Source organism: Theropithecus gelada, chromosome 4, assembly GCF_003255815.1.
Source record: "Theropithecus gelada isolate Dixy chromosome 4, Tgel_1.0, whole genome shotgun sequence".
NCBI lineage: Eukaryota > Metazoa > Chordata > Mammalia > Primates > Cercopithecidae > Theropithecus > Theropithecus gelada.
Genome location: NC_037671.1, coordinates 167,176,981 through 167,204,152, shown reverse-complemented (window position 1 = coordinate 167,204,152; position 27,172 = coordinate 167,176,981). Strand labels below are relative to the sequence as shown.

Below are 27,172 nucleotides of genomic sequence, written 5' to 3'. Positions count from 1 at the left end.
TCAAAAACACACAAAAAATACAAATATATATGTATGTATGTGTATACACATACATATATATACACATATATAATATGCACAACATATTTAATTTTAAGGGACATTTATATAATAGTGATTTTATTCTAATAAACATTTCAAAACTTTCCTGTGGGAATGTGAGGGCACAGCTCCTGCACGAGCCTACAAAAGTAACTAGGTAAACCGTATGCATAAGCAGAAAATAACCTAACAGTTTAACAGTATCTCCAGAGGCATGGTTTCTTCATCCTTGATACCTTGCGGCACTTGGCCCAAGGAAGGAATCCTGATACTTCAGAAAGGCCTGATCTTACAGGCAGGCTATGACATGACACTGACTGGCAAGCAGCTCTTGTCACAGACCTTTACACATTCCTTCAACAAACATTTACTTATTGCCTACATTATGTGAGGGACAGAGACCAGAATGATGCTTAATTTAAGTTGCCGCTCTCAGGGAGGCATGAAAGGAAGATGGCGTCACAGTTCTAAGTGCTATCAGGGAAGTGCTCCAAAGGTGGCAGTGACCCAAAGGAGGATGTGACAGCAGCTTGGTAAGAAAAGTGAACAGAAATCAATTTCAAAGAAGGTGGCCCATAAGGCACAGGAGGCTGTGAGAGAGCCAGGGGTAGGAGAGTAGAGATGGGTATTTTACTGGCGGACAGAATTTCTAAAACAAATACCAAGGAGGCACTGAAATGGTCTGTGCACCAAGTCACTGGGCATTGCTAAAGTAAAGTAAAAACTGATAAGGATGATCAGATATATAAACAATGGACAGCTGCTGTAAGGCTTTGGAAAATATCAATACCATGAACACCAGAGCCCCCCGTCTTTCTTCCAGTGGTTAATCCCACACACTGGAACCTTGAGTGGTGGGCACTCAAGGCTGTAAACCAAAAATGAACTTCTAGGGTGCCCTCACAACCATCTGAATGGACTCCTCCTCTTGGCCAACATCCTTGTAGAGTTAATCCGAAAATTGAGTTGAGGCCATGGTGGAAGAGAGGGTTGTACATGCCTCATTACACCCCTCCAGCATTAACATCAACACAAACCCTAAGTCTGATAAGAAACATTTACAATCTATCCTCTGTGAAGTCAGCTACCTGAAGGCTTCATCTGCATGATAAAATCTTGATCTCCACAACCCTTTATTTAAGCCAGACATTCCTTTCTACTGATAATAACTCCTTCAATCAATTGTCAGTCAGAAAAATTTTAAATCTACCTATAACCTGGAAGCCCCCTCCCCACTACTTGGAGTTGTCCCGCCCTTCTCCAGATTGAATCAATGTAAATCTTACATGGATTGGTTGATATATTGTGTCCCTAAAACACAGAAAAGCAAGCTGTCCCCTGACCATCTTGGGCACATGTCATCAGGACCCCCTGAGGCTGTGTCACGGGTGTGTCCTTGACTTCAGAAAAATAAACTTTCTAAACTAATTGAAACCTGTCTCAGATATTTTGGGTTCACCAGGTGAATTGCTAACATTGTGAACTCTTTCTTAAAGGCAGTGAGGGAAAATGAGAAGGAGGTAGGCAAGAAAACTATATTTCATTTGAAAACAGTCATTTAGGTTCTACAACCAAAAGAAGGGAAATAGAAGCAGGAATACTACTAATAATTCAGCCTTGATATCATGAGTAAAAAGGATCGACAGAGATAGATACAGATACAAGAAATTTAAAGACAGAATGCATAACATTTAGCAACTAATTAAAGATGGGAAAAAAGGAAGAATAGAGGACGTTTTGCTAATTTCCAGCTTAAGAAACTGGTACATATCGATCTAATAAAAGGAGATGGGAAATAATAGAAGAAGAGCAGACTTAGGTGGGGTAAACACCAAGTACAGTAACGGAAACTGAGGTGCCTGTGTGACACCTAGATGCAAACGTGTTTTGTAAGAGGTGTAGCCAGGAAATATTCATCAAAAGCTATAGAGTGTTTGGGATCACTGTAGATAGATTGTAGATTGGAGAAGGAAACAGGATGGAACCACAGATATTTCTATATTTAAGCATCACATATAAGAAAAAGAGCTATAGACTTAAAAAGGTAAAACTTTTACAGAGGTGGTTTTACAGAATTTAAGAGAAGAAAGTTTAATGCAGGGTATGGCAATATCGAGAATACCAGAAAGGCCAAGAGTGATAAAGAATGAGAAGAACTTTAACTTTGCATTGGGATTTTGGTAGTACCTCTATAGAAAATAGTTTGAGTTGTGTGGGAATGATGAAATCTAGACTGCCAAGGTCTGACGAGTGAATGCAAGAAGAGGAAGCTAGGCCGTGAAAGGAAGCAGAGAGAGGAAGGGGGTGTTTTAAAGATTGAAAACTTAAGTAAATGCACCATGGAAAAAGAATATTCGAGGAGGCAGAAGTTAAGGCAGGACTGAGGTGGAATTTTGTCTTGAATGCTTTTTGCCCATTATTCCCTTGCATCACATTTACTATAAGCCCAATTTTTGTAGGACCTCCCTTTTGTAGGTACTTATATTTTGTAAGGGACTTCCGTAAACTAAAAAGCCTTTAAAGTTCAGAGCCTAATGAAATCTCAGCCTCTGTAGCATGCAACAGAGGAGACCCTGGAGGGAGTTCCTGTGGTTCTCATATTACACACAATGTTGGCAGTCAAGGGCTCCTTAGGCCACTTCTGGCACTGATACAATATCTCTGGAAGACAAAGGGAGATAAGGGCTCAGTGTTCAGTGTTGTGGGAAAGCAGTTTTTAGGCAAACTACATTCCCACTAGGAGGTTAAAGAGCTTAGAGGTAAAAATAAGAAAAGAAAATCAGAAGAGCTATGATTTAGAGCAAGATATTTAACAATTTTCTTGAACATTTCATCAGTTTCATTGCGCAGTAACAAGTATAAATTTCAATATGCAGCATTCGTTTATGGGAAACTGCAACATTTACTTCTCAATATTTTAGTTAGCTGTTCCTTCTGGGGAACTTCTAGTTTAGCAAATTGACACTGCTTTAAATACTCAATAAACACTATTTTAATATGACCGAAAACAACAATAAAAATCAAACTGGAATGTTTTTAAGTAAAAATGGTACAAATACATGTGACTAATTTAAAGGAAATTAAATTGATAAATGAAAACTTGCATTACAAACACACCAAAATAAACAAATACATGAAATATCAAAAGTATGCACAAACTTTATTTCTACTCAGTTCTATTTTCAATACATCTGCATAAAAAGTCAGTATCACAATCAGTTTTCTTTGGCTGATGGATTTATGCATCAGGAGGTTGTTAAGGAAGAACAAACAATTCACTCTCCTGGATAGTGATATGTTTATCATCAACAAATTGGTTTTAGAATATGATCTGTATGTGTTTACTGATTTTTGAGGCTACCAGAAAGGCGTTTTCAGATATTTACTTAATATTAATGAGACAGCCAAATGCCTAGGCAGATAAAAAGGGGTCCCTGGAGAATCTCCCACCCACTCCACAAGTGTTTACATCAGATGCTTTTGTGCAGATGAGGAAACCTGCCCAGGCCTTGCCTGAGCCTGCCCACAGCGGATTAGGGCCCGACTTGCGCACTGTGGGAGGTAGGTGGAGCCACGGAGAATTCGTGCCTTATGCAGGGGAGGAGCCTGCTCTCTCCAGCTCCTGTAAGGACTTGGCAATCAATTAGTGAGGTGGAGGGCCTATTAGCAGGCCTGCATCTCACTTTGTTGAGCTTTTTGTTGTTGTGGTTTTTTGTTTTGTTTTTTCTTTTTGCCCAATGAAGTCCTGCTCTACTCACCCCTCAATGTATACGCGTGCCTAAATTTTCCTGGTTGTGTGACAAGAATCTGGGTTTTAGCTGAGCTAAGAGGCAAAGTTCTATAACATTAACAGCAAAATTTAGAGCCAAATTTTTTTGAAAAAAAATGTAATCACTGAAAACAGGTAGTTGAGGAAAAGCTCTAAAGCTGTTAATCCTTCTCTATCTGTTGTTCTTTCCAAATTATGCTACTGAAAGAAGTCACTATATATTAATATTTACACAAGTTGTGGTAAAAAAGACTTATGTATAGTCCACTGCTCCTCTCATACCTACTTAATAATACTCCAAATAACTGAAGAGCAAACCCTCACAATAAGTTGCAATAACAGAAAAAGAAAAACAGTAATTCCTTTCATTTTTTCTTTGCAGTTGTTACTAAGATGAATTTTTCAATTTTCATGAATAAATATATTTAAAGTGAAATTTAGTCATCTATGTTCATAAAGAGTTTGGGCATCCTCAAAGTATAAAGTCCTTTGTAAAGATAAAGTGATTTATCTTAATTTTATTATTTAAAAATGATTTAGTTATCTAAAAATATTGCATTCAATCATTTGTTAGAAGTGCAAGGGAAGAACCAATAATGAATTGAAGGCTGTGAAGGCTATGAATTTAAGGCTATGAAGAACAGAACTGTAATGATTATGAAAGGGTAAAAATCCAAGAGTTGGTGAAACCTTAGCAAACTCGGTAAAAAATCCAAAGAGGGAAACAAAAGTAAGTACAAATCCAGAAATTTCAGAAAAGAATAACAATAAAGTACTTATAAAGTGTGTCTTATCTCTACATCCACAGTAGCTAATCCATGGAAGTGCCTAATAAATGCTTGTTAAAATAAATGTAATTTGTTTGAACTTAGACTATTCATTGCATTATACCGTACCACTCCCTCAGGAAAGAGTAGTAATCAGTAAAATAAATAAAACTAGTAGAGAAGGCACTGTCTGTTCTTTGTGAAATTGACGGACATTAGCCAGTATCTAAACTTGAATCATCACACAGGTAAATAAATAATTGCACCTATAATTAAAGAGTCCACTAAAAATTTATCTATCCATGAGAGTCATAAAACTGAATGTGTTTAATAAAATTGTTCTAAGAAAAATGAAGATGCTATAAAAAGAAGAAGATTTATTGCAAAATAAAGCATTTTGTTTTTAAAAGGATTGACAGGTTTAACCATGTTTTTAAAAATCTGCTGAAAATTTCCTAATTAAGGTACATTTCCCAAATATTTTTTAGAAAAGTATAGGAAAACAAAGTCATATTCTAAAATTGTTAGAATATTTACTAATAATATATCAATTTTATTAAGGCTAGGATGTTTAATATGTGAAACAAATGACAGGACATTTTAATGTTGAATTGAGTCAGTTCAATTCTACTATGTTACTTTCAAATTAAAATTTATTTAGCAATATACCTTTGCAAAATCTATTTATTTTTCCATCACAAATTAATCCTGAAATAAAAACTCATATTTAGCAGACATTGTCTATTCAATGGAATGCTAGAAATAAATTTCTATTCTCCCATTGGTTACTGTACTGATCATTAGTTTGTTGGAAATTATAACCATAAACAGCAAGATGCTTTCATTTTCTGGAAAAAAAAAATGAAAGGTTAAAATGTTAACAGGGTACACTTATGAAAGATTTGCTTAGCTAACAAGCCTTGATATAATCTCTGTTACAGGTATTTCCTGTCAGTTAATGAGTGACTTGGGTTCTTCAACTCCTAAAGCTGATGATTAAGCAGCAGGAAATTCCCTCTCCCATCATTTCTCCTGAAACACAGTCCAGGACATCTGAATGTCTGGAATGTGAGTGCTTAACGTCATCTTGGAATGGCAACAAGATCACTATAAAAGTTAAAAAGACTCAAATATATTGACTGTGTAAGTTCACGCTACCCTTTTGACAAAATTAGTTTGAAAACTTATAGATGACTAAGGTACATGAGTATGTACTTGATGCACTCTGATAATCTTAAGGCTTGGGAAAGGAGTCTGGAAGACAGAGTTTAAGAAATTATGAGAAATGAATGATCTTACTTAAATGTGGAATCTAAAAAGGTTGAACTCATAAAAGCAAATAACACAAGAGTGGTTTCCAGGGGCACAGGGGTGGACAGGGCACAGGAGTTGAGAATGTATGGGTCAAAGGATGGAAAATTTCAGTTAGACTGGAGAAATACATTCAAGAAATCTATCGTACAACATGATGACTATTGTTAATAACAATGATTGTATATTTGAAAATTGCTGAGAGATTTTAAGTGTTCTGTCTACAAATAAAATAAGTACATGAGATAATAATGAAAGTTAATTAGCTCAAATTAGCCATTCCACAATGTATACCTATATTAAAATATGTTGTACACCATAAACACATATAGTTTTTATCAATTAAAATAATTTAAAATAATTTTTTAAATGAGTATTCCCAGACATAAATACTAGACATGGAGACAGAAGACACGTGTTTGAGCCCACCAACTGCCTCTGCCACTTATTTTCTTGCTTCAGTTTCCTGGCCCATATAAAGGGAGTGGCATAAATCACCATTCCCACTTAAATGCCTATCAGGGCCAGAAGGCAATCTAAAGACAAAAAGGGGGCTGGAGTGGGAAGAATAAGGGGTTGCTAAGGGCTGAAGTAAACTGGGAAGCCCCTTTGAAAGCAGCAGCCACCATTTAGCTCCAGCTGTGTTGGTCATGCAGCTATAGTAGCCTAGTGTATTATATTTACCAGAAAAATCCAAAACTTCATTTTTATGTGAAATCTAATTTTTTAATATTGGAAATAATTCATCAATTAAAAGCACTGTGTGAAACAAATGTAAATGAACAGGAACAAATAAATGCTACCACCATCACCCATGTCTTAGGGCTAAACTAGCCTGTGGGTGATTGGTTTGTTTTCCCTGGCTGAGGAGATCTAGCAGGTCTTTTCTAGTGCTGTCCAAAGTATGTGGTTCAGCCAAGTGGACTATCATAGTTCTTTAGACTAGTTTCAGTGGTTGGCAAATGTTCTCCTAAAGGGCTAGATTGTAAACATTTTAGGATGGCAGGCTATACTGTATTGATCACAATCAATTAACACAGCCATTGTAGCACAGAGGCAGACAAAGACAATATATAAACTAATGAGCATGGCTGTGTTCCAATGAAATTTTTTTACAAGAACAAAGTCACACACAAATTACTTTTGAATACTAGGCTCCTTCTTCTCCTTTTTAATTGAGAGTTATGTCTGTGACTAAAATGTATACATTATCACTGTCTTAGATTTAGTCATATGACATTTAAAGTAGATAATGAAACTTCTACTTTTTGTGTTTGAATCAGTCCTATAATAAAATAAGAGCTTCCAGAATTAGCTTGTGTAAATGGAGGATATTAGGTGGAGATCTATTTTAATACAATTTTTATCACACAGAATTATTTCTCAAAATATTCTGCATTTAGCTACTTCTAATAATAGCACATTTACAGTCTCATAAAGAACTAGAGACAACACAGTATTTGCAACAAACTATAAATCCTCATTTTTAAAAAATGGAGAAACATGTTCAAAGAAAAAATGGATAATTTCTGATTAAGATTTTCTATAAAATGGACAGTTTTGATATTTAATACTTGCTGAGTAAATACTTTTCTTAGGTGATGGTTGTTTATTTAAGTCATCCAATTGAAATTTAATTCCAGGATGATAAAGATCAGTTTATTACTGTATCACCTTTGTGACCAGACTTGGTGGCTCACGCCTGTAATCCCAACACTTTGGGAGGCCGAGGCGGGTGGATAATGAGGTCAGGAGATTCGAGACCATCCTGGCTAACATAGTGAAATCTGGTCTCTACTAAAAATACAAAAACTTAGCCAGGCGTGGTGGTGGGCATCTGTAGTCCCAGCTACTCGGGAGGCTGAGGCAGGAGAATGGTGTGAACCTGGGAGGTGGAGCTTGCAATGAGCTGAGATCTCACACCACTGCACTCCAGCCTGGGCAGCAGAGTAAGACTCTGTCTCAAACAAAACAAAATAAACAAACAAACAAACAAAAAACAGTAACTGGCCAGGCAGGGTGGCTCACGCCTGCAATCCCAGCATTCTGGGAGACTGAGGTGGGTGGACCACTTGAGGTCAGGAGTTCAAGACCAGTCGAGCCAACATGATGAAACCTCATCTCTATTAAAAAAAAATACAAAAATTAGCTGGGCATGGTGGCGCACACCTGTGGTCCCAGAGACTTGGGAGGCTGAGGCATGAGAATTGCTTGAACCCAGGAGGTAGAGTTTGCAGTGAGCCAAGATCGCCCCACCGCACTCCAGCCTGGGCAACACAGTGAGATGCTGTCTCAAAAAAAATAACAATAACTTACTTATTAATTTATTTTATTTCAAGCCTAGTGTTAACATTTCTATTTGAGAGTCTACAATTATAACTGTTGTTATATTAGTGATAAACTCTGTGATATTTTATGACATGGGGAAAACTTAAGAATGGTTAAACCAAATGTCTTGATGGATCATGCATAGTTTATAATCAAATGTGTGCTATAAGAGCTGAGCAGACGACATTTTAAAACTTAAAAGAGTTTTTTAACGATAACATAGATATCTATATCTATATGTGGGAATATACATACACATACATTTGTGTGTATGTACAATTCCTTATTGACAATCATATTCATAGAATAATGCTAAAAAAAGAAAAAAAAAAGGAATAAGGTACAAACTCACCACAGCTTAGGTTGCTTTCAGCTTTCAGAGCAAGGTTTGGGATATTCCAGAAGTCATTTTGCCAGTCGACTACATTCCCTTTCATGTTACAGCTGAGATTGGAGAGGATTTTGGCATTCATGGTAAAATTCCAAAGTCGAAAGTTATAAATGTCTCCTTTAAGAGAGACAATGTCATTTTGATTGGAGCCCAACAACAATTTCCCATTCCCAGGAATAACTTTACTAATGGTAGAATCACATGGAACTGTTTCATAGTTTCTTTTGAAATTTACACCAATAGAGCCCAAAGAATTATTCCAAACAAGGCAGAGCTGCTCAAAGCTTTCTGCAAAAATGTCTTCTTTTTCCTTGACAGGTAATGCATTGTTCAGCAAACATTTTGAATCAGAAATGGATAGAAAGTAGCCACTCTTGGCCTTTCCAAAACTGAGCAATTGTGTGAAGGATGCATTTGAGTAGGAGAAAGCTGTCCAATCATTGTCTTCATGGCCAACTTTGGTTGCCTCAAAGCAGAGTGTGAAAGCACTGAGCTCTGGAATGGAGACGCTTTTTGCAACAGATACCTGGTAAGCATCTGATGTCTGGGGTAAAATGACCTTTTGATTCCTTAAGGACACAGCAACTAGGACAAAACATAACAGGAAAGATAAACCTGTTAACTTCAGAACACAGACTAATGTGATGCAAAACATCAAGCCCTCCACTGCTTCCTACTAGTTAGCTTTTTACCTACCATTTGCCCCATCCCTCCCCTCTTACTCATCCATCTTCTGTCAGCAGCCCATTACCAGTTGTCTGATATCAGCAACAGTAGTAAGAAATTCTACTCATTTCATCTCTAGTCATGATTGGATCTCTCACACCTAACTTTTGAGTTACAGCCAGCAAAGTGGATAAGCATTTTTTTAATCCTGAAACTGAGACATTAACAACTTAAAAACCCCAACTACCTAATTAAGGAAATAACTGGTTTCAGGAAGGCTTTGTTTATACATTAAGATTTTCAAAAAAACTACTTTTCAAATGATTTCTAAACACAAATAATAGTTCTTATTTTCATTAATGATTACTTTTCACTCTTCCCAAACATTCCTGTACTGCCATCTCCCTTTCAGATACTCTATATCCTCCTATTTTTTTCTGCCATCATCAGGATGTTTTAGGAACAAATACAAAAATAATTCTATTAAGGAGAGGGAGGAAAGGGAGTCTAGTGAAAAGTCAAACAAAGTGGAAATTTAAGGTATCCAGACATATAAGCTAGTTTTTGAGTAGTAAAGGGCAGACCATGGAGTTTCCTACTCCAGCTCTTCTGGGTACTGGCCATGTGACCCTGGGTATGTTACTTCATCTCTCTCTACCTTTGTCTTATTTGTAAAATGGGCAACAACGGCACCTATTGCATATACGGTCAATAAGAATTAAATAAGTTAGTATGTCCAAAGCATAGAGCAGTGCCAGTACCACAGCAATAAGTGGCAAGTACTATTATAATAATAGATGTGCAATAAATTCAAAATAAAAATGTATTCACCTAATCCTTCTATGATACATGCAAAATTATTAAATAATACCAATAGATTTAGCCCTATGCTAATATCATAGCCATTGTGAGACTAATTTAAGAAAGAAGTATTTCTCCTCGAAAATACTTTTTAATGCTGGTTTCATACGAATAACAGTTTGAATATATTTTAATATTCAGTACATCAAGAATAGTTCTGTAATAAAACATCATTTTAGTATAACTATTCTAGTAAAAATCTATGATAGAATTTAAAGGAATCATGGACTTTAGTCTACTTTTTAAATATAAAGAAGTTTATAGGTCCACTTATGCAAAGAGACACTTAAACAATATGAACCAGTATTCTACATGCATTGTTAAAATTAAAAGCCTAGAAATAAATGTCTCCATCAATATTTTATTAGTGGTTACAGCTGGGTGGCATTTGTACAGATAATTCTACTTTGCTTCTTTTTTTGTTTTCCAATGTCCTATATTTTATCATTTTTAAAACATTATTTTGAAAAATTTAAAACAATTTGAAAAATTTAAGCATGTGTGTTTTAACCATGACAAACATAAATAAATAACTCCACAATCAAAAAACACAATTTATAATAGTGAGAGTCAGTCATTTTCATAGTTGTACCTTTCTGTTTTTACTTAGAAAGTTCAGAAGAAAAAAAAGTATAACTAAATCATAATAGTCATTTTTGTAGTTGTACCTTTCTGCTTGTTTTTACTTAGAAAGTACAGAAGAAACAGTATAACTCAGTCTCATCATATCGAAGCTTGAGTTTCTTTAGGGAAACACAGGTTTGAGAGAGAAAGATTATTTAAATGTTATGTTGTGCCAGAATATAGAAAACATATTTAATAAAAATATGCCTTATTTCCTTCAGTTAGCCATTTTCAGGGGGCTTTCCTCAAGCTGTGTTATTTATTAGCTTAAACTGTTAATAGCTTGTTAAAAATTTACTGTTCATTTTCTGTATTTTTTCCATACCATAGTTCCTTAAAAGGACAACATCATAAAACCCAAAATGAAATGATTTCTAAAAGGGATGTTTTAAATTTTCAGTGGAGAGATGTTAGAATTACAGATTTTAATTATTAGCAGTGGAATATCTACAGTGTCTTCCAAGCAGCCTTTAAATGTTCTGTATATAAACAACATAAAAGAATTCAACTCTACTGTAACCAGATTTTGGATGTGGTAATTATATTTTGCTAACAAGAATGCTCAGAGAATATTAACAGCTTCTTGCCCTTAAATCCCAATCCTAATCATTCACATTCACATAAAAGAGCATAACTCTGTCTTCTGGTCCTTGTGTTTACTGCAGAACACGTTAAACAAAAGCAGAAGGTTGGCACTGCCTTTGGTTTACATACCTCTGATGTAGCTGGCATTGAAACCTTTCTTCTGGATGCTAAAGTCACTTGAAAAGGACACATGCATCTCATTCGCACTTGAGTTAAATGATAGGCCTTTGGCAGTTGCTCCACAAAATTTAGTCTGGCTCTCTCCATTATCAAGGGATAATGAGTCATAAATGCAATTGGGAGCTTCTTCAATGTCGAAGTCGTTAAATGTTATCTGAATGATATAACCAGTGGGGGCTCGGAGCGTCCACATGCAAGCCTGGCTGTTCGGGTAGTCGTTAGGGTAGCATGGAGAAGTAAAGGTCCCAGAAGGGTTGGACAAAACCACTCGGCAGTTGGCACATCCCCACACTGCTGGCCAGACAAAAGAGAGACAAAGAGAAGGTCTGGGTTCAGATGCATACAATAAACCGAGAATACCACACACTGGGGACAATCGAGCAGTAAATATTTAAAAATACCAACATACAATCATAAAATATAAATGGAAAATGAAACATTCTTGAGGAGGAAAAGAACCATCAATAGAGCAACAAAAAGTAAAAGGGAAATAAAAAATTTTAATGCAATGATTTTTAAACTTGGGAGGTTATACAGTCTGAGAATCTGACAGTTACAGGAACTCTCTCCAGTAAAATGAGCAGGGGCCACACATGTTACACACAATTTCAAGGAGTACAATGAGGCCTCAGAAGGCAACAGTGAATTTCACAAAGGTTCACTGACCCAGATTAAGAATCTCTACTCCAGACAGTAATTGAACTGGGATGGCGGGGGTTACAGAACCATAAAGATAGTGTTCAGTATTACAAATCATGGATATAAAGGAAGAGAAACTCTTAGAAAATAAATAATTTAATAGAAAGCTACAAATACAAAAAAATAATAAGCTATCTTCTGGCAGACTGTATTTTTTTTTCTGAAATTCAAATAAATAGCATCACCTTGCAAACATGGATTACTTATAGTTTTGAAAATACATTCACTTACCCCATTTGTTTGTCACAGTTGGTAATTATATGCTTGTGGGCTCATCTCATTTACTCATTCATTCAGTAAATATTTATTGTGAGTCTATTATGTGCCATGCACTATTCTAAATAATATATATCAATATCAATGAGCAGGAAAGACAAAGTCTCTCTATAAAGGAATCTTTTTGTTTGTTTGTTTTTGAGACAGTCTTGCTCTGTTGCCCAGACTGGAAGGAAGTGGCATGACTCTGGCTCACTGCAACCTCTGTCTCCCAGGTTCAAGCAATTCTAGTGCCTCAGCCTCCTGAGTAGCTGAGACTACAGGTGTGCACCACTACGCCTGGTTGGATAAAGGATTATTATACTTCAGTGTTGGACCTAAAGGCAACTACAAGTATAATGACAGATAAAGGTGAGGAAGAAAAGTAAAGCAAAGGATAAAGAGAGACTGAAATGAATATTAGAGATGGTGGTTCTCCAAAGAGGTGATATTTGAGAAAAGACCCAACTGAATGAAGTGAGGGAGCATGCCATGAGCACACTAGAGAACAGCACTGCAGGTCACAGGAATGGAAAAATTAAGACCCATTGTAAATAAATATTGGTTTTTCCCATGGAATGTAAGTCCTATAAGATCTAAGATGATGTCTCCTTTGCCCATCACTATTTGTTCTCAGTATAAGGTTCACAAAAAATATTAATTGAATGAAATATGTAAAGAAAAACCCTTCTGAGGTAGACAGGGGAAATGCTACTTTCCCATTTTCTCTAATGAGAACAGTTAGGTTGTTCTCAATTATTATTTATCCACCAGTTGGAATCAGAAACCAAGGTCTATCATCTTCCTGTCCAGAGATGCTTTTGCAACTAATATGCACATTGCTTTGACATATTTATATAAATGAAGGCAGTGATCTCATTTATCCAAAATACTGGATAAACTGCCATTAAATGGACACATAAACTTTCAAACAATAAAATACTTTCAACATACTAATGAAAATAACTAAATTTATTATATCCCTCCCTCTTTTACTGAGTTGACTAGAATGCATATGCAGTAACATTTCTTGAAACATGGTAGTTACTACAAATACAACTATTCTTCTATGATACAGTGATATGTTCAAGGACTAATTTGATGTTTTACACAGCTCAAGTGAGGTTTTTCTTTTCTCTGCGGCCACTTTGTATTACTCAATGTTTCAATACGCCAACTCTATCCCCATCCATTCTTTTTAACTTGCCCTCCTCCTGCTAGTCCTCCTTAAGTCTCTGACATCTTGTACGAGACCAAAGACAGACTATGGAAAACAAATGATGATCCTCAAGTGTCTGCCAAATGCCTTCTCTTATCCATCCCTGGAGCACCATGTTCCTCTGCTTTGTAGCGCTATTCAGAGGACTTGTGTTACTTCCATTTGTGATATGATTTTCTTATTGTCAATCTTCTTCCACTACTTTGTAAACTCAACAAGCAGAGGGTGTGTGACTGTCATATTTGCCATTCTACTCTCCAGCACTGCACAGCACCCCTGGCGCATAGGAGATCTTCGATAAAATTTGCTAAATTTATGAACAAATGAGTAGCTTAAATGAAGGGAACCATGCCTAAATTAAAGAAAGACTCCATGCAGTATAACCAAGTCAAATTCTAAGTCTGAAAAGAAGATAGAGTCCATGTGCTCTGGAACATCTCTTCGGGTGGGGTGTTGGGCTGTTTCTTCCAATTACATCACTCACAGCACAGGACTGAGATGGCTAGGACTGTTACTTTGCCTTAGGCTCAGGAGAGAGAAGTAATCCTAGTAAATTAACAATAATTTATCCAGTTATAGACATTGGAGATTAAAAATAAAAATATAAAGGAAAATAAGCAACAATCTCTGTCATCTCAACATGCAGATAGGCAGCATCATTTTTCCAAGATAAGATGCCATCCTTTATATCCAAGACCCAAGTAATGTGCATGACTTCCTTTATCCTGTATATTATCTTTGTGAAATTCTTCCCTAAAAGCTGAAGAAAGGGTTTAAGAAAATTTATTATAATTATTATTTTTTAGAGACGGGGTATCTCTCTGTCAGCCAGGCTGGAGTGTAGTGGCCCTCGCTGCAGCCTCAAACTACTGGGCTCAAGCAGTCCTCCCACCTCGGCTTCTGGAAGTACTGAAATTATAGGCCTGAGCCACCATGCCTGCCCAAGGGTATAAGAAAGTTAAATTTGACCGATAACACTGTGTAATCTTTCACAAGTTAATTTATCTGTGCCTCAGTTTCTCCACCTTTACACTGGTGATAATAACAGCAACCACTACCCAGAGTTACCAGGAGGATAACATGGATTAATATTAGAAAGTCCTGGAAGTTGTACCTGGGACATAGTTAGCACTAGTTAAGTGTTGGCTATTATTAATAATTACTATAACACAAAATCAGTGCATTAAATATTTAAGAGAGGTAAAATAGGACACCACCTTAGTAGAATCTCTTTTTTCCTTATGCACTCAGAGGGATAGAAACAAGATAAAGATGACACTCATAACATGAATTCAGAAGAACATTTGATACATTCTTCCATATGATTCTTACCTTCAGTGGCTAGATAGCATTTAGAGATAGTGCTACTAAATAATAATTGTCTTAAATAGATGAAATATCAATTAAATTAGACACAATATCATCCTCTTCATTATACTCATAGAGCAATTCACAATAACAAGCTTTCACATATAACTCATTTAACATTATAATAACCCTGAGAATTATTACCACCTCTATCTTTAGAGGAAACAAATGAGGCTAATATAGATTGGATAACTTGCACAAAGTCACATATCTAATTGATAGCAGCACCAAAATTCAAACCAGCCCTTCTGAATGTAAGCCTAGTGTCTTTCTAGGAAAGAAAAAGTTGCCACACTTAAACAAAAAACACACACCAAAATGGTGAGCTCAAGTACTTCTTTAAAAGACATTTTTTAAATGGACAATTTCTTAATAGTTCCATAGCCCTAAAATAAACATGTTTTAAGAAACTCATTTGGAAACATTTTAATAAAGAGTATTAGGAAGTATGAAATATAGTGCTTTGAATTTTCCAATTTGGAGTAGTCAAATATCACTGCTAACTGATTCCTACACTATGAGCTAGCCTAGTAAGTAATTACTTTGTTCTCTTGTAAGACTCAGGGCTACCTAATTAGATGGTTACTAAAGTAGCCACTGAATGCGGTATTGGTAAAATCAGGATTAACACATATGCTAAAAGCTACCCAATTCAAAGCATCTGGCTCAATATGTTCTCAAAGACAGATATGGTAACATATTCTTACAGATAATTTATAAAAGCAAGGTTTTCAAGTAATCCAAACAAACGACAAAACAAATTCCACCCTCAGTTCTTGCCTATGCTTACAAGTATTTAGCAGTAATTTACTTGTGCGTATTTTTACAAAAGTTTATTTTTCAATGAAACTCTAATCTATAATGAAAAATCTTCCAGTCATGCCAAAGCATAATTCAATTGATACATAACACTTCGATACAGATTTAATAACCACTACCTTGTGAGGTTTTTTTAATATCTCAGATTTGGATTCTTACACTACCTTTGCCACAAGTACTTCTTTATAAAATCCAAATGCCTATTCTTTAAAATCTCTTTAAAACAAGAATTTTAGATCCCAAGAGATAAATCAAAATGGAGATTAATTTTAGCTTCTTTCAACACAAATATGTAGATGGTACTGAATAATTGCTTTTTCTAGATTGTGTTAAATGGTGAACAAAATTAATTCATTTAAGTAAACCTTGATCTTTATTTGAACATACATAAAACTGCAGCTAATGAGCCTGTAGAAAAACCTGGCCAGTGAAAATTATCTCCAGAAAATTTAGCTTAAGTCGCCTGCTTGTTCTGCATTTATTCAGTCATGATTTGAATTATCCATGAGGATATACTAAGTTCTAACACATGAAAAGCTCATTTGTTGATTAAAAACATTTAAAATATTTAGCAGTCTTGGTGGCTTCTAAAGATTAAACCTAAGGGCCAGCAACTAACAATTCTAGAACCAGTTCTAATACCTAAGTCAGTAAAGAGCCAGGATAGCCATATACCATTTCTCCAGATCTAAGTAAATTGCTCTCAGATGTAACATCACTGAAATGTAAAATATCAGCAACATTTTAGATGTTGGCGTGTATTAAATGATTGATAATATGCAGAAATGGATGACTTCATCAAAGTAAGCTATTTTAAGTGATTTCAGACCACTATCCATATTTTTCAAGATGGCATGGAATCCAAGGCAATCTGGCTGTGACATCTGTGATTCTGTTAATGTGACAGACTTGGCAAGCATCCCCACCACCCTCACCACTCCTCCTCAAGCTCTGCATTCAAAAATAGCATTTCCACTATTGAGGAGGGTCTTTCGTAAAGCACGGTTACATTGGTCATTCCAGTCCCCTACCAGAACTTCTGACAGCCATGCCAGAATACCAGTTCATTCACCCACTCCTCCTAAAACAATGGTTTCCTGAGTCAACCAGATAATTGTTCCATTTCCCTCTGTAATGGGTCAACCCCAAAACGTTCTTTGGAAACACCCTGAATAAGAAGCTACTTCAACGACTTTAAGCATGAGTTCCAAAGGGTATCGGCTTACTTGAATCAGTTCAATTAAGTTTGACATTACTAGAAAATTAACAAGATGTTGAACTGAAGTTTCCTTGATGAGGCACCATTAAGACTGGCAATTTTTTGAATTTCCGAAGATACCCACATGCACCACACCCTCAAACACATCTCTTTCTTCTGTAATCCTGTTAATGTTTAAACTTTGAGTTCTGTCTTTCCATAATCACGTTGGCAAGAGAACATTCCATGTCTGACTGCAAAAAATAATACTTTCTGAAGATCCAAACAAGTGAACTGTTGTAAATCATTCCAGAGTCAGCCTGTTATGTAGATATACATCACTTGCAAGAGGATTAGACACACAAGCACATGGGTATGCATATGTACACACACCCACACATATTTTCATGGGAAACTATTCTCTCTCAAGCAATGGTTGAGTCTTTTCCAGCTTTAAAAAAAAAAAAAAATCTAAAGGCACTGAATAATTTGAAACAACATAAACTGCATGTCTATCACCAAATCTACCTCCTGGTTAACATATCCATTCAAGTTCCTTATTCTCTTCCTGCAAACCCCCAACTTTGGATTAATCCAGCTGTGGACCTTCTTGCTCACGAATTCATAGGCCTTTGGACTCAGCTGATAACTTACAAAATTTCACACAGTGTTTATACTAAAGCAGCTTCCATTTTTATTTTGCTCACCCTCTCCAGCATTGGATGCCTCCGAGCACAGGCTGCTTCTGGACAGTCTTACCCACAAATTCTCCATTCTCCTCATTTCTCTCCTGCCCTCTCAGCCCTCTCCAAGCACCGCCTCTGCTACTCTTGGCTTTACAATCCTTTCTGTTTGGCCAGAGGACCTCAGACAAGCAGCATCAGCATCACCTGAGAGCTTGCTGACATGCAGAATCACCCAGACCTACTAAAAAAAAAATGCATTTAAACAAAATTCTCAGATAATTAATAAGCATGTTAAACTCTGAGAAGTACTGCTTTAAATAACAGTTTACTACAGGAGCTACTCAATCTTCATAGGTACACCTTCTCCCAAGAGAATCTGTCTCCTCTCACAGTTCTTGCTGTCATCTTCACACTACTTGGTCCAAGGAGTAAACCCCTGACCTGAAGGGAACCAAACTACGGGCTTTGCTAATCACCCAAATGCTGTCTTTCTCTGAGAATTTCAAGTTAGAGACACACACAATTTATCCAGAGAATGACAAAAAGAAGAATGATGACATTATAGAAATTCAAAGGCAGCAGCTGCCTTGACCACTTGGAAATATAGGAAGCTGAGGGGCTGACAGAGGAAAGGGTAAGAGAGAAAATGTAGACGCTGGGCGTGGTGACTCACGCCTGTAAGCCCAACACTTTGGGAGGCTGAGGTGAATCACGAGATCAGGAGTTCAAGACCAGCCTGGCTAACATGGTGAAACTCCATCTCTACTAAAAATACAAAAATTAGCCAGGCCTGGTGGCACACGCCTATAACCCCAACTACTCAGGAGGCTGAAGCAGAAGAATTGCTTGAACCCAGGAGGTGGAGGTTTCAGTGAGCTGAGATCACACGTCTCTCAATAAAAATTAAATAAATAAATAAATAAATAAATGAAAAGAAAATGTAGAGCAGAGAGATGAGAGAAAACCAGACCTTTGAGAAACAGAGAGGCTTTAATTCCAGCCATTCCACATCCAGTAATGAAGGGTAGGAGCTGTTTCTTGTGGCCTGTCCTTGACTTATATGACAATAATTCTTATTACACCTACTGCCCTACTACTTTACTTGATTTTAATCGATTTCTGTTCATTGCAACCAAGTGTGCCTCAAGCCAGTACTCTAATAGAGCTCTCCTCTATGTTCAGCTTTTCTTTATATATGCCCATTCTCTCTGGCTAATCTCATCTGAACAAAAGCCTTATTATACCTAAATGTTGATCCCATACATGTGCTACTGAGCACCATATCCTAGCTTTGCAAATACCTACTCAATATCTCCACTTGGATATCCCACAGAGCCATCAGTCCAAACATCATTCCTCAAATAATGTTTGTATCCTCCTCATAACTGTTAGCAGCATGAACATCATCCAAACTAGGGCTCTAAACATCCCTTCTCTCTTCCTTCTCCCACACTGTCTCAAATAATTTGCCAAAGGCTATGACATTTGTTTTATTCACAGTTGTTAAATCTCCTCATCTCATTCCAATAGTTTAAGGTCCTGTCATTTAAGGTTCTCATCCTTTCTCTCTTGGATAAAAGTTTGGTCTCCTTGTCAATACTCTTGTCACCTGCAATTAACTCATCCTTCACATCACTACCAGAAAGAAAGATCTATCAATATCCAAGTATGAAGATAAGTTTTCTCTAACTCCAAATCTTCTCTGGGATCCAACAAGACAAGCCCCTTGACTGACATACACAGCACTCCTTATTAGCCCTGTTCACTCTTCCTAACTTATTTCTTCTCATCTCCCCACATCCCTGCACTTAATACTTATTAAACATTTATGTGCCTGGCACTGTGCCAGGTTCTGGGAATACAGTCATGCACAAGATATAATCTCTGACTTTACAGAATTTATGGATTATTGGAAATGCAGATAAATAAGTAGATTGTGATAATACAATGTGATAACTGCTCTGATAGAACAGGTGTTCTTGATAGAACAGGTGCTCTGATAGAACAGACGAGTGCCATACTATAGTCTGGGTTTAGGCTTCATGGAAACAGTACCATTTCTAACCAAATCAGCAAGAAACTGAGACATAAATATGCAGCTTGGGAGTGAGCCAAGTAAAGGGGGAAGATAGAGACAAAATAGAAAAGAGTGTTCTGGGCAGTGAGGTCATCAGGTACAAGACAGCATAGATGGTTCAAGTAACTTAAGATTTAGTTCAGCTAGAGCATCATGTGTAAAGTGGAGAGAAATAACAGATAAAGACAAAGTAGGCAGAGATAAGATTTTGCAGGATTTTGCAAGTCATGTTAGAGAAAATGAAAAATTATACTAACAGCAATAGGAAAACTAAAAAGGTTTTAATATGGCAAAAGTAAAATAACTGGATTTGTGTTTAGCACATATATATATACAGGGTCTTGCTCCGTCTCCCAGGCTGGAGTGCACTGGTGCAATCATGGCTGACTGAAGCCTCAACCTCCTGGGCTCAAGCAGTCCTCCCACCTCAGTCTCCTAAGTAGCTAGGACCACCATGCATGTACCACCATGTCCAGCTATTTTTTTTTTTTTTTTGTACAGATGGGATCTCATAATGTTGCCCAGGTTGCTCTCAAACTCTTGGACTCAAGTGATGCCCCCACCTCAGCCTCCCAAAATGCTGAGATTACAGGTATGCAGGCAAGAGCCACTGCACCAGGTCAGCACAGATACTTTTTTTTTTTTTTCACTCTGTTACCCAGGCTTGTGTGATCTCAGCTCACTGCTGCAATCTCTGCCTTCTGGGTTCAAACGATTCTCCTGCCTCAGCCTCCCGAGTAGTTAGGACTACAGGCATGTGCCACCAGGCCCGGCTAATTTTTGTATTTTTAGCAGAGACGGGGTTTCACCATGTTGGTCAGGCTGGTCTCAAACTCCTGACCTCATGATCCACCCTCCTTGGCCTCACAAAGTGCTGGGACTACAGGCGTGAGCCATCAGGTCCAGTCACAGATACTTTTTAAAGCCTTGCTCCTTTATACATAAACAACACAAAACTACCAGTGAACAAAGATCCTTGTAAGAATCACTGTAGCTCAATTCCAAGAACCTACAAACGACAAGAAGAAAGACAAAAGCTAACAAGCTACACTGACAGTTTATGGAAAGAACATAGCAGTCACAGTGGCAAGGCAGATTTATTCTACAAGGACGGAATTCACTGAAGTGAGCCTAACTGCTGATGATAAGACAGAAAAGCAGCAAAGTGACTATTCTAATGTTCATCAAAGATTTGTCTCATTTTGATCTTACCTATTACACCTAAAGAAAGACTAGGGAAACTTAAAAGACACACACTCAATGTTCATCTCACTTGAGACTGTTACAGAAAATCTTTCCATATGGATTACCTAGGCAGTATTGCAGGGTGGAACAGGTTTATGTTGGCATTAATCAGAAAAATATTGCTAAATACTACCAACATAAGTAGAGATTGTCTTAGCCTCATAAAAGCTAATTATAGTTCTAATACCCATGAAGGCAATGATGTCATTACTGGCTAAACAGCACATAATTAACTTCCTGAGCACATGAATGTAGCCAATGAGATATCTATATAAAGTGCTGGGACCATACATGACTCACAGTAAGATGCTCAAATAATATTAGTTTTCAGTGTTGTTGTGACTGTGGTTGTTATTAAATGGCAAAGCATGTTAGCCATATTTTGATTTGTTCATTCATTAGTCTAACTTACTGAGCCCTTACTTCCTTTCATGTTCAGTTTTCTTTTAGATGCCTTTACATATGGTCGCCAGAGGGTTATTGCTTCCTATTTATTCCACGTTATGTGGTGCAGGTGAAGGACCTGAAATTAGTAGCTAGAGCACATTTTGGGTTTACAAACTTACCTTCCCAATAAGTTGGAAGAATATATTGGGAAAAAGATGGTAGTGGCAGGATAAGTGTGCTTGTTAGCTCAAGTTTTCCAAATGGGCCTTTAATTTGAGGGCATAAAAAAAACTCATTCAGGTTTGTGCACATAAATGGAAGCAGTTTAAACAGCCAAGGTTTGGAGCAAAGCAAATTATAGGTGCAACCGGCATAATTTTCCCCCTTTATGGAACACTTTTTATGTAAACATCTTAGTAATAAGAGCTGATGTAAAAATTCCATAATACAGATTTTTTTAAATAATTTTTTTTCAAAAAAGCTTTCCATTTTTACATGAACAGCTTGTTTAAATACGCTATCCATCTAAGGCTTTAAATTAATTCATCACTGGAATTAGTTTTCAAAGTATTTATAAAATGTTAACTTTTTATATAGATCTCAAGTATAATATGTCAGGGGATTATGTATGCTTGAATGAGAGAGAGAGGGAAAGAGAAGCAGATAATTTTTTCAGCAAACTCTGAAAATGAACTTTAAAAAGTTTTCTTCTATTCAAACTATCTTCTAGCTAAAATCACAAGACCTAGCTTAAAAAAGATTTTTTATTATTGTGGAAAAAATCATTGTGGGAAGGACAATATTATTATGAAGCTAAACTAGAAGCTCTCTCGATATCTTCCCCAGACCTAAACTTACACAAGATCTTTACTTTAAAATTTGAATACAAGCCACATAAACCCTTAAAACATATTGTTGTGAAACACAGTAACATCTGGAGAGGGTGGGAAATAAAAATAATTAAAATAACTCTAACAACAACTAACATCTAGGTAGTGATTACTTTGTGCCAGATAAGAGAAGACAGACTAAATCACCTTCCTCTTAAAGTAATTCATGCTTATGTGGTTATTTGGCTATTTTAGAAGTGAGATCACAGTGGCTTCTGGTCTTGGCTCCTCCATTAACAAACCATGTGACCTTGAGCTAGTCACTACCCCTGAGGTTCTAATTTCCACATCATCTTGGAAAAAAAAAAATCTCTTTTGGCTCTAAAGTTCTACTATGGGTGGTGGATTCAGGTTCTGACACATAACAGAGCCTCAATTTTTCCCTTTACTACAAAGAAGTTTCCAAGGAAGTTATGAAGACATATGATGCTTCACTAAGGAAAGGAGTACCTTGTATAGTTAACAGGGTTATGAAGCAAGAAGCTCTTTTTGAGTGTTCATGAGACTTTGTGTTCATTTGTCCACTTTGGAGCCATAAGTCTGAGTCCCTAAGGGACAGCCAATACAGGTTGCATGCAAGTAGAGCTAATGGTCAGCAAACATCCTGACTTCTGGGGTACATTCCTACTGCTCAAGAAAATTTCCACATCTTGCTAACAGTACTTATTGTGCTATTTTGAATATTGCTGGCTTAGAATTATAGAGCAAGTTTTGACAGATTGTGAAGATTTAGAGTGTGGTTACATTAGGAAAAAAAATCACCTCCTTTCTACTTAATATAGCTGCTTTAGTGTGCTCTTGATGCCTAACAGCTTACTTTACAAAAAATAGCTTATTACTTTTATAAAGTTAATAGAATTATTGAAAAGCAAGGTTGAATTTCGGTTTGCCACACCATTGCCAAAATGTTTATCTAATTTCAAATTGCACTGGGCTGGGGGTGAGGCAATGTACACGCTAACCTCATAAAGCCTCTGGTAGGTTATGTACAAGAGACAGCTCACTCAACTTCCTATATTTTAACTGCTTTACCTATGCCCCAGGGGGCCTCCACATCAATCACAAGTTTGCAGCAAAAACATGCTTCAAAAAGTTCACGAAGTTCACCAAACTTTATAATTATAACTTTCCAGGACAGTATAAAAATCGACTTGCTTACTGTCTTCTTTTAGCCAGTCATATTTTTAAACTTCAGAAAAATGGCAGAGTAGCTTGTTCTAGGTGGGTGAGTAAGGTCACACCTGCAGGCAAGCCTTACAGAAGGCCAAACCACAAAAAGTGGGTGGGCTGGGTGGTCTACAGGGCACACAGTGCAGCATATTTCCAATAGGAGGCACAGACCTAAAAATAGAAGCTTGTCAGTGCCCCCAGAGATTTGCATGGTGGCAAACCTCACTCCCTGTTGCTGGAGAGCAGAGGCATGCTCAGTTGCATTTGTTTGTTCCACTCACTATCGTGGGGGAGTTGAATGGTCATTCAAAATCTCTGCAAAATTGCTTCTATGATCTTGATTACCATTTAGCTTTGTAGTGGTATTTGACAGAAAGAGAAATATTATTTTAACACATAGATTCCTTCCATGATTCCATTTAGAATATCAAGTAGTGATGTTCCATGGAAAGTCATTTTGAAAGAATAATAGGTATATTATTATTATAACCCTAAACTATAACACAGTATAGTATCCCCATTCTCCATGAAAATAACACTGATGGCTGGGAAGACTGAGTCCTGGTGATTACTGAAATTACATAGGGAGGTCCATCTTGCAGAAAAATTGAAAGGGAAATTAAAAAAAAAAGCCAATTTAGAAATTCAATATAAATACAAAGTTTTAGATACAAATATATTGCTCCTGCAGAGAAGAGTATCTAATGGGAAGACTATGTGCCATTTTGTCATCAAATCTTAACCAGGAAGAGATGAGAAACCCCAGGTTTTTGGTTAATAATTAAAATAAATAGGAGATGTTTGGATAATAGATCATTGTACAAGTTATTCACTAAGATAATTCGAGTTGAATCTCTATTCAAAGAAATCAAAATGACTGTCTTCTCCCTATAATATAATCACCAGACTTTTAGGTTTTAGGGTGAACAAGGCATCAGGCATTTTACTGAAGGGCCATTCAGCCAATGTGGTACAGCTTCTAAGCAGATGAACTGTTAGTTCCACTATGCAAAATGAGCCAAAAAATTTTAATAAAACTTAATATTTGCTTGTAAATTAATGTTAATAGTTTACATATATGCAACTTTATCTGAAAGGAATAGCTTTTAAATTGTCAAAAACATTTTTTCTCTAATACGGCCCTTTTAGGGATATCATTTTATGACGTTTTACAGATTTCTTTTCTATAAAGCTAAGTCATAATTCAAAACCAAACAATGCAGATGAACTTCCTTGATTACTATTTGTCTTATACAAATAATCAATAAGAAATATAGGTATCACACTGAATTTAAAATTCAGGCTAAACTCCTGGCCAAAACACAAAAGAGAATGTATGAAGTGATTTCATGTAAGACTTATTAATGTATAACTGACAAACTGAGGATTATATTTGGCCATTAACAACTCAGACAAAGTAAAGTTTTTTTGTGTGTTTTGTTTTGAGACGGAGACTCACCCTGTCACCCAGGCTAGAGCAAAATGGCACAATCTCGGCTCACTGCAACCTCTGCCTCCCAAGTTCATTCAAGTGATTCTCCTGCCTCAGCCTCCTGAGTAGCCGACATTACAGGCACGCGCCACCATGCCCAGCTAATTTTATATTTTTAGTAGAGATGGAGTTTCACCAAGGTTTTTTTAATAGAAGAAAATGAGAAGAGCAAAATCTAAAAATCATTTATGTTTATTATATTTAAATATCTGCTTAGAGGAGGGCTGAACATTAAACATCTATAATTCATATAAAGCTATTTTGGACACAAGTCTAAGTTGCTATTTGAACTGGTTTCTAAGTTGCTCCTATCCCAACATCTTTATAGCTGCTCTCTGCATGTAAAGTCTCCATATACTTGACTAGAAATAGCACATTGCCTGGGTGGAACTTTCTGTAATGTTTCAGTTTGAAAGAGACTACTGTCCTCTAAAGCACATTATTCAACAATTAGACTTGGGCTGCTGAAGCAAAAGACAAAGACAGCACTATATCCTATCTAGTTCTACCCATTTGCTTCATGACATCATTTTTAGGTACAGCCTTTCAATTCAAAGTTTGATGCTTTTATACAGCTTTTAGTGATGTAAAAGCTATGTAAGAAGATGTGGAAATCCTCCTCTTGGGGCACACTGTTTTCAGAAATATAAAAATAAACATAAAATCTCATTAAGTTAGATGAACTTTTTAAACAAAACCATTAATTGAGGTAAATTTTAATGGCAAATTTTAATTTAAAAAGTACATCAAATTCTAACCCACTTGATACAACATCCAAATAATATTAATATAGTAATCCTTTTGCTGTCTTTGTTGGATTTTAAAAAAACAAAAAAGAAACTTTTTAAAAAAGAAAAGATAATGTCAAATCTCAATTGATTTGATGCAAGATTTTAGGGAAAGACTGGGAGGGAGACATCCTACACTAAGAATGTTTGATATAAATCATGATTAAACCATTGCAAGATGATTGGCATCTTGTTAAACATAATTAGAATAACATCATGGGAGATTAAACTGTCACCTTTTCCTCTAGATGTCCTGTAGCAATTGGTGATAAAGAACCCAAAGAAGTAAAATAAAATTTATTTTATTTTAAATAAAATAAATAGGTTGGGTGGGAGCCTTTAGCTTGGGTGGGGGCCCACAACTTGGGTGGGAGCCTTTAGCTATCTGTTTCCTCTTTGATTCTTTGGGGATTATCCAATAAAAATGGAAGTAGAGAGAAAAGAAAAAATAGCAAGTGTGTATCTCCAAGACGACCCACTTATCTTGAGTTCATACAGTGACACTGTGTAATGCCAATACACAAAGTTATAGATTTCTTTCATCTCACATCAGGGAAAGGCTTGGGTTTGTTTTTGGTGGAGAGAGAGAAAGGAGAGGGAGGAGATCTGAATACCTTGTGGCATGCCCTCTGAAATTTAGGACTGCTTTCCTTGGCACTCTTCATCTAATTTTATTGCTTGTTTTCCTTGTCAGGTATTTTTTTTTCTTAAGCCCTACGAATTCATAAGAGATAAGTTTTTTAAAAAGTGAAAAAAGGGGAGAACTATTACATGTATATACATAATGTATATGCTTTTTGGATGCACATATATGTTCACACAATTTCCCTGGGGTCAGGCAGCATGTCTATTTGACATGTATGTTTCAAAATACATACAATATCCAACATATATACTTATACAAATGTATGTGTTAATGTTACAAGATAATTTTTTCCACTTTTATTTTAAGTTCAGAGGGTACCCATGGTTTGTTACAGTGAAAAATTGTGTGCTGCTAAGGCTTGGGGTACAAATAGTCACCAACATAGGGAGCATAGTACCCAAGAGGCAGCCTTTGGACCCACGTCCTCCTTCCATCTTCCACTCAAGCAGTTCCCAGTGTCCACTGTTGCCGTCTTTAGGTCCATGTATATTCGATTCAAGCTCCCACTTATAAGTGAGAACATGTGTTATTTTTGGTTTTCTGTATCTACATTAGTTCACTTAGGATAATGGCCTCCAGCTACAATCATGTTGCTGCAAAGGAAATGATTTCATTCTTTCTAAGGCTGTGTAGTATTGCATAGTGTACATGGACCACATTTTCTTTATCTAGTCCACCACTGATGGGCATCATGGTTGACACCATGTCT

At 36.5% G+C, this 27,172-nt stretch overlaps 1 protein-coding gene across 1 annotated transcript in view; it reads right to left on the bottom strand.

The window, feature by feature from the left end:
• Positions 1-27,172, bottom strand: part of ADGRG6 (adhesion G protein-coupled receptor G6) — a 131,581-nt gene that overhangs the window by 60,253 nt on the left and 44,156 nt on the right. The window contains exons 3-4 of the mRNA XM_025384092.1: positions 11,474-11,815; positions 8,570-9,193 (exon numbers count right to left, since the gene is read on the bottom strand). Of these exons, the coding sequence (XP_025239877.1) occupies positions 8,570-9,193; positions 11,474-11,815 (966 nt within the window). The remainder of the gene's footprint in view (positions 1-8,569; positions 9,194-11,473; positions 11,816-27,172) is intronic.